Source organism: Neovison vison, chromosome 6 (genome assembly GCF_020171115.1).
Source record: "Neovison vison isolate M4711 chromosome 6, ASM_NN_V1, whole genome shotgun sequence".
NCBI lineage: Eukaryota > Metazoa > Chordata > Mammalia > Carnivora > Mustelidae > Neogale > Neogale vison.
Genome location: NC_058096.1, coordinates 169,866,182 through 169,875,338, shown reverse-complemented (window position 1 = coordinate 169,875,338; position 9,157 = coordinate 169,866,182). Strand labels below are relative to the sequence as shown.

The window sequence follows — 9,157 nt, the reverse complement described above, 5'->3', positions numbered from 1 at the left end:
TAAAGGAAAATCTGATTGGACAGCTTAAACTGAAGTTCATCAAGGCAGAAAACTAGATTTTCGTTTAAGATTTTATTTATTTGGGGCGCCTGGGTGGCTCAGTGGGTTAAAGCCTCTGCCTTCAGCTCAGGTCATGATCCCAGGGTCCTGGGATAAAGCCCCATATCAGGCTCTCTGCTCAGCAGGGAGCCTGCTTCCCCCCTCTCTCTGCCTGCTTCTCTGGCTACTTGTGATCTCTTGCTCTCTCTCTCTGTGTGTCAAATAAATAAAATCTTAAAAAAAGATTTCATTTATGTATTTAATTGACAGAGAGACACAGCAAGAGAGGGAATACAGCAGGGGGAGTGGAAGAGGGAGAAACGGGCTTCACACCGAGCAGAGAGCTTGATGCGGGGCTTGATCCCAAGACCCAGGGATCATGACCCCAGCCAAAGGCAGATGTTTATCGACTGAGCCACCCAGTCATCCAGAACACTAGATTTTGTCAAGTACTCTTGCTCTAGAAGTGAAGAATTCTAATGCCAAAAGTAACAATTTTTTTTTTAAGATTTTATTTATTTGACACAGAGAGACACAGCAAGAGAGGGAACACAAGCAGGGGGAGTGGGAGAGGGAGAAGAGGGAGAAGCAGGCTTCCCGCCCAGCAGGGAGCTGGATGCGGGGCTCAATTCCAGGACCCTGGGATCATGACCTGAGCTGAAGGCAGACGCTTAACAGACTGAGCCACCCAGGCACCCCATGTTTTTTTGTTTGTTTGTTTTAGATAAGAATTGAGGTCTGAGAGTGCCTGGGTGGCTCTGTTGGTTAAGCAACTACCTTCAGCTCAGGTCATGATCCCGGAGTCCCAGGATCGAGTCCCTCATAGGGCTCCCAGCTCCGTAGGGAGTCTGCTTCTCCCTCTGATCTTCTACCCTCATGCTCTCTCTCACTCTCTCTCACAAATAAATAAAATCTTAAAAAAAAATAGAATTGAGGTCTGAGCTTCCTATACCCTCAGTTCTCATACATCAAATAACAATTTGAAGCTCCTCCTATTATAGGATCAAAAGGCAAAAGACCAAATACCTTGGGCAGCATTTCTCCATCACCTGACTGACTTGAACCTCATGAAAAGGAGGCTACTGGTTTCTTTCGAAATTATGACAATTATTTTTAAATACAAGCCTGGGTGACTACACCCCCCAAGAACTTTGATGAAACTTCAGCATGGCATTCTAGATTTCTTACAACCTACCCTCCCCTCTGTCCCCCCCACCCCCATCGTTTTTAACTTTGTTGCTGATTCATACATCGTTCTAGGCAGACTGCCAGTCACTCACAGCTCATGGCTGGAGCCACTCACCTCAGGCTTTCTCACCTCCACACTTTAATACTGTTTCTTCAACTTGCAAACCCTCCTCACTCACCTCCACTCATCCCATACTCGTCCTCTGCCATCCCAGATACTGCTGCCTCCTCCACTGAGCCTTTCCCAACTGCCCTGTCAGAAGTGCCTCCTCCTCTCCACTCCCACACATGGCCTCTGACTCTATTATAACATGTATTTCATTCTACCCAGTTCCTTTTCTCTTGGCCATCTCCATAGCCCAGTCCTGCCCACAATGGCTGTCAAATGCTGCTGGATGAGTGTGGGGCTGAGCTGAACAGGCTGAACACGCTACTACGGTTACACCTCTCCACACGTCCCCTCTGGCAGCAAAACAGCCTTTTGACCACCAAGCCTGGAAACCCAGGCTTCCAGAAAGTCCAGTAGATGGGCTTTATTTGGGTCTAGAGCTCCTTCTAGGGCAATCCTAAAGAAGAAAATGATCTATTATAATCTGGTATTAGAAATATTACCAACTCTTCTCATTTCTCCACAATGGACCTATCATTTTCTTTTTTAAAAGTTTTGATATCTTTAATTAAAAAACAGACAAATGCATTTTGCATTAGAGAGATTCATACTTTATAGGCGGCAAGTGTGAAGGCCTCCACACTTGGAGTGACTACCTGGGGACAACTCAATGTGCAGTTTCATTTCTAGAGACTTACATACCTTTTTTAAAAAATTTTATTTATTTATTTGACAGAGAGAAATCACAAGTAGATGGAGAGGCAGGCAGAGAGAGAGAGGGGAAAGCAGGCTCCCTGCTGAGCAGAGAGCTTGATGCGGGACTCGATCCCAGGACCCTGAGATCATGACCTGAGCCGAAGGCAGCGGCTTAACCCACTGAGCCACCCAGGTGCCCCTGAGACTTACATACATTTACACAAACAAGAATATTTTTGCATGAACAGGAGACAGTATACTTACTATTCCACAACTGGCTTTTTATTTTTTCATTTACTGTACTGATTTACACATGGGGCTTGAACATTTTCTTCTGAAAGTTTATTGACCATTCATTTCTTTTTCTGTGAACTACTTCTTCATAACTTTTCCCTACTTTTCTGAGTTGTTTTCTTCTTGGTTCATATTAACTTATACTCACACATTGTAGACACTCATCTTTTGTTATCTATGTTGCACAGACCTGTTTTCCAACATTCATTTACCATTACACGTTCAATTACCATTACATTACCATTTCCTAACAGTATAGTTTTGGGCAAGCCACTGAACCCTGGGTTGTTTCCTTACCTAGACAATGAGGACACTGCCTGTGTGAGACAGTGAGAAGTGAGAACTGCATGCCAAGTACTAAGCATTATGCCTGGCATTCAAGAAGTACTCAATAAATGTTAGCCACTCTTCACTACCTAGACTCGAGATCACCAGCTGGCTAGGTTTAGACTTGACCAGCATTTAAAACCAATACCCTTGAATCCTTTAGATGAGACATACATTCTCTGGTTGGCCATACACTCACGTGTCTCCCCAGTCTGTTTTCATAACAGCTTCTCAGATCTGTTACCAGCCTTCCACTCTCTCAAGTTCTTAATGAATGAAAATAAAGCAGGCTTTGAGATTATTATATATAATTATTATAATCAGGCCTGCTCTTTGTACCATTAGGCACTGCATAACACTTGGATTATATTCCCTAACCCAATATTCCCAATATAATCCCTATATTGTTGACAGTGTAGCCTACTATAGCGTCGGGCAATGTACAACCTGCACATCTGTACATGGCAGCCTGGTCCACATTTCAAGAAATTTAGGGCATTCTTACTGTGATTTAAAAAGCTTTCACAGGGGGCACCTGGGTGGCTCAGTGGGTTGGGCCTCTGTCTTTGGCTCAGGTCATGATCCCAAGGTCCTGGGATGGAGCCCCGCATCGGGCTCTACTTGGCAGGAAGCCTGCTTCCCCTCCCTCTCTCTTTGCCTACTTGTAATCTCTGTCAAATAAATACATAAAATCTTTAAAACAAAAAAAGCTTTCACAGAGGCTCTTTTTATTTTCACAACACCCACTAGGTAGGATCAAGGTGGGAATGATATCTCTAAGTACAGATGGGGTAGGAGGCAGAGCTAGTAAGCCAGAAATGTGGGCCCAAATTTCTCAACATTCAAATTGTAGTTATGAAGAACCAAGTCATCAGGTCCCTGCTTGATATCCTGTCAAAGAAAGGTAAGATGAGAGCTTCTGGATTTCCAGAGGCTCCCCAGAGATCATCAAGGGGAAACCGTATTAAAAATGACTGCCCTAAAAAAAAAAAAATAAAAAAAAAAAAAATGACTGCCCTTAGGGCTGGCTCAGTCAGTAGAGCATGTGACCCTTGATCTCAGGGTTGTGGGTTCGAGCCCCCAACTGGGCACAGGTATTACTTAAAAAAAAAATTACTACCTCTGGAACAAAACCATAGATGGGATTTGGCTACATAAAAACCCTTACATGTATCTAGAACTTCAGATGTCAAAAATTTTACAAAGTGTATCTATATATCCACCATAACATTTGTTTATTAACAAAGCCTTGTAAGAATGGACAGGGATTAGGGAATATAATCAATGGTATTGTAGCAGCGTTGTACGGTGACAGTTGGTAGCTACACTTGTGAGCATAGCATAACATACACACTTGTCGAATCACTATGTTGTGTACATAAAACTAATGTAACATTGTGGGTCAACTATATTTCAATAATAAGAAAAAAAGGAGGCAGGGATTATTATATCCACTTGGGGTTGTGAGATGAATTTGAGGTGGGGGTATACCTCTAAAAAACTCCCTCCAAAGAACTAAAAGGCAGTCTTACCTACCAGTTGAAAGGAATTGTGGCAAAGTGACAATCTGAAATGATGGGTATAAAATCCTGGGAGACAGAGACAGTCACCCAGCTATCAGTTATGGTTTCAAGATACTGACTACACGCACGCACGCACACACACACACAGTTTCTAATGTACAAACTAATGGAAAGTTTTCAGACTGACAAACTTGTCATGGAAACTGAATATGCAAAAATAAGGAGCAAAATAAACCCGAGTCCAACCACCTCGTTAATAGCTGAGGTCTTTATTTCAATTTGTATGTACAGTAAAAGTGCTGCTGAGAATATGCAGCAACCAGACAAAACAATAAATGTAATTCTCTCTCAACAATTAGCAGCTTAAGATCTATCAACTACAGTGTTAACGTTCACGCGTTCACAAGTGTCATTTCTGTACTTTTCAATTCGTGCAAGTGAGTTTTTATTCTGACACACTTTGATAAAACACACTTACAGTCTAGTAGTCAGTCCTACTGAGGGTATCACCTAGCATACACAACACACAGAAATGTTAACTCTTAGAGCCACGTTCAAAATCCCCAGTTTCATTTGGGGGTGGGAACCATAAATTTTGCCTGTGTCAATTTGTCGATTATAATATTTGGTTTTGTTTTGGATGCATATTTCCCAAAGCTGAAAGGCAGCTCCTCACTGGAACTTACATGAAATTCAGCATTTCATCTGACTGTACCTCAAAGGAATATGAAGTCAGAAACAAAACCAAATGCAGTGAAGACCACATAAAAATATGCTCAGTATTAGGGCATGGCTAGCAAGGAAGGCTTGATCCCAATGTTTTCCCTGGTATCGGATTTTTACCTCAGTTGGGTGGCGAGGGTACAGGGGAGAAAGGAGACCCCAGTCAACGAAGTGTAAAATTTAACCTACTTTTTTTTCTTAGGGAGCCAGTGGAGTAGAAAGCCTTCCTTGCTAGGATGCACTGAATATATACCAAGGAATTGAAATTGGAGCAGACAGAAGTGCCCTTCAGTTGAATCATAAAAAAGGTAAAATGTTAGTTATTCTACAACCTGAACAAGAGTCACCCAGGCTACCACAGCCAGCCTCAAGCACCAGCACTAACAAGTAATCCAGGAATGCTTCATTTCAAAGGGAATGCACGTAGTCTTTAAAAGAGAAGAAGCATTAAAGCAAGGAGGAAATTACCACTCACAGAACAATTGTTAAACAACCATTAGAGTGAGATTATAGAAGAGCTTTGACTAGACCAGAATTTGGGAACAGCCACAGTGCAAAGAAACACAAAGGCAACAGGTGTGGGCAGCAGGAAGTGGGGGAAGGCATGGAAACAGATGCATGGTTACAAATAGCATTAAATGCAGACAACTGTTGGGCCTGGTGAAGAATCAAGGGACAAGACAGCGAGAAAGCCATTACTGTGACTGACCTAGCCTGAAGCTCCTTCCTAGGACAGTTTGAGAGAGGATGGTGGACAGTTAGCACGGGCCTGTTTGGCTGGGAGCTCAGGGGGCTGTCCAGAGGCGAAAACCTTCCTTTGATAGAAATTGTCCCATGGCAAATAGGAACAATTTCAATCCATCTATCACAGTGACTTCTAGTGCCCACAGAACTTAGTAGCCTCTACACGGTTTAGGGGACTCAAAGGTTCTTAGAAAAACTAGAGGATGGTGGCCATAGCCTCTGATAACTTTGTGGGGCTCTCTTCCGTACTTGAGTGATTAAGCTAGAGCAGAAGGTTAGGAGAAACTATGCTAGTTTGACAAGGTCACGGTGTCCTTTGGCACTCCTGCCTAAAGTCACTGCAGTATTTTTAGGCAAAGTTAACATTTAAAATACATAGGCATGGGAACAATTTGTTTTTGTCCTGAACGTGAATTGGTTCTAATTATTTTTTAATAGAAAAATCATCCCTGTGGTCCCTGCTCTGGGCACTAATTTTGAGAGGTCAACAGAGCTAACAGGTTGTACTACAATCATCTGGGGATGGAGTGAAGATTGGGGTACCTGAGTTAAAATATTTAAATGATTATGGAAACAACATGCTGACTCTGAGAAGGCCAGCCGGCCAAAGCCACAGGAGGCTGGAGCTGTCATGTAAACCATCCCCTCAGACAGAGAAGGCAATGCTAATCTAATTCCAAAAGAATTTCCTGGTGTGGGAAGAATAGGCAAAGCATGCTCTGCTATTCTCTTCAGGGCTATTATGTGCCCCATGCTCATCACTTGGTTGCACAGAACTGAGGCCAAGACGGAACAGCATTTGGGATTCAATACTATGAATATGAAAAGATTAACCAAGCTTTCTAGATATGCTCTAAAAGCCCAGTTCCATTCTGGTAGAACTGGTTACAGCATGGGGAAGAAGGCTCAGTCCTTTTTTTCTAAACTGTCTATAAAAGTCCACTGAGCATAGGTATGTTAGTAAGTCAGTCTAGATGAATAGGAAGTGGATAACATTTTACACCCCAAACTTGGGTCCTTCTAACCTGACAGATCCTTTTCTGTTCTTTAGGGAGAATCACCTTCAGTTGATTCTCTCAGGCAGACAGAATAAAGCTTTGAAATTAAGGATGCTGGGGCCAAAATGCAGACGGGAGATTCCACATCACTTTGGTTTCAGTAATCAGGGGGTGTTAAAAATAAATTAAGGAAACACAAGGAATTATGTATGACTCTCATAATATAGTCTCAATTCTTCCTCAAGACAATCGATCCCAGTCCAAAGTCACTGGGTGAACATTTTCTTGGGGCAAAAAAATCTCTATCCTATCATGCTGGTTTGTACAAACAGCCTCCTGCTCTCCCTGCACACCCCTTTCCTCTCCAACCAAGCCAAGCCCATGAAGTGGTGGGTGGGGGTGGCAGGACACCAAAGAGCAGCAGGAGCCAGAGGAGGGAGTCTAAGCTGCATCTCCAAACAAGGGCTTCAGAGGAAAGCATTTATAGCAAGTCTTCCCTTACTCAAACTGTTTCAAGACAAGAGGGAGCAGCACACTTAAATATCCACACATTTCTTCATTTAAAAACATCACTTCTTTATTTCAAAGGAAAAATAAAAGACCCTCCCAACCCTTTCCAAAAAAACCCAATAATAATAATAACAATAATAAAAAATCCTATTAGAAACCATAAGGAAGCACTGAGAGTTTGAGTATTACATTCTTCAAGTATGCTGTTCGGATTTTTTGTTTTTTTAAGTTGGTGATTATACACATATTTAAAAAAACCTTAAAAGTGCGGCCAAGGGATTTTGCTTCAAATTAAGTATTTAGAGGGCTACTTCAAAATACTGTAGTAGGGCTTTGCAGTGATCCTTTGGGGGCATGATGCTCTCACTTTTGTATCCTAGCAAAGGTTAAGGGACCAGGTTCAAAAGTGATCATACTTCCAGGGTTAGCATGAGTGGCCAACTTGGGTGAGAAAGCCAGGGAGACATCCATGTGTTCTTCCACGGACAAGGACAATCCACCCTGAATCCAAAAATTCAGACATGGAATGTGGCAGGATTTCACAGTAAAGTTAGTCTGGGAGGGGGAGAGGTGGTGAGCCCAGACGAGGCAGGGTGTTAGGTTTAACTGGTTTCCCCTAATCAGGTTTTTGCATCTTTTTAGTGGGTTTTAGTGCAGTCCTTCAAGCCACAATTTAGAATGCCCTTCAGTGTGCTCCAGATTGTTGGTTCATAGTAAAGGACTGTTTAAGATTTGCATCCCAAGGAAAATCATGCTACATAAAAATGATCCAAGATTTTTGCCCAAAAAACTTCTTGGATAAAATCTAAAAAATACTATTGCAATTGCGTCTCTTGAAGAAAAAAACATTATTCTAAATGTAAACAGATTCACTCAACTCTTTTGTTGTTGTAGAAAACTTCAGAGTAGGTAAGTTGCTGTCTAATTCTTCGCTGCATGCACTCGCCAGAGGGTAGGGGAGCACTGCCTTCTTGTGCCAGCATCATCTAGGGGAGGAGAAGAACCGTTCCACATAGCTGAAGAGGGCATCCCAGTGCTTCCAGAGAAAGGCAATGAAAACCACAAGGAATAAAGTGCTGAACGTCCTGTTGCGAGTTTTCATGAGAGGAACCACGCAGTTGGCTACCGTGGAGACAAAGACCAAAAGGACCGCCATGACTGCCAGAAGGATGTTGATGAGTTTGCCCAGAAGGTTCCGGGCAGTTGCATTCTCCAGCCCTTCCAGCTGTACCACCTGCTGCTGCTGCTGCTGCAGCTCCATCTTGGAGATGCGGGTCTGGCACGCCTCCAGGGCCTCCTGTGGGCCAGAACAGGGAATAGTTAAACCTTCTGCTTACACTACTCTGAATAGACGACATGCACTTTGGGCAAGCCAGACACATCTTGAGCTATGCCAATGATTTTAAATATCTGAGAGTCTTGAATACGAAAGGCTCAATGTGTAAGTCATTATTCCAGCAATTATTATTCACCTAAACTGCCCTCCATGGCATTCCTCATGGGATGGCTCACAGGAAGTAGCAGCCACATTTGGAACTGGTCTTGAACATTTTAATAATAAGACCTCAAGTATATCATTTTTTTTCTATTTAAAAATTACTCATTTAATTGCACAGGACAAGCATACTTGCTCAACACTTCAAGGAGGATATATAGTCTCTCTTGATATTTTCCTTAAATCCAGGTCTTGGCCTTGAAGTAATACTGTCACTTTGACATGTGTTCATTCTTTCACCTATGTTTAAATACATACATATTTAAGCCTAGGGAAATGTATGGAATTATTTTTAACTTCCTATCTTAATATAAATAGTATCATACTATAAGTCTTTTTTTTTCTCACTCAACAGTGGGTCCTGCCGATCCTTTCCAAGTCAATGTGTAGAGATTTACCTCATTCTTTTTAATTGCTATGTAGCACTTTGTAGTACAGATAGATACTCCTACAGTTTATTCAGCCAGGTCCCTGCTGGAGAGATTTAGGTTACTTTCAACTTTTTCACCGT

At 42.4% G+C, this 9,157-nt stretch overlaps 1 protein-coding gene across 6 annotated transcripts in view; it reads right to left on the bottom strand.

Moving 5' to 3' along the window:
• Positions 1-4,429: 4,429 nt before the first annotated feature.
• TMCC1 (transmembrane and coiled-coil domain family 1) overlaps positions 4,430-9,157 on the bottom strand; it is a 255,429-nt gene continuing 250,701 nt past the window's right edge. For all 6 annotated transcript variants that reach the window (XM_044252934.1, XM_044252933.1, XM_044252932.1 and 3 more), the window contains one exon: positions 4,430-8,448. In XM_044252934.1, the coding sequence (XP_044108869.1) occupies positions 8,134-8,448 (315 nt within the window). In that variant the 3' untranslated portion in view covers positions 4,430-8,133. The remainder of the gene's footprint in view (positions 8,449-9,157) is intronic.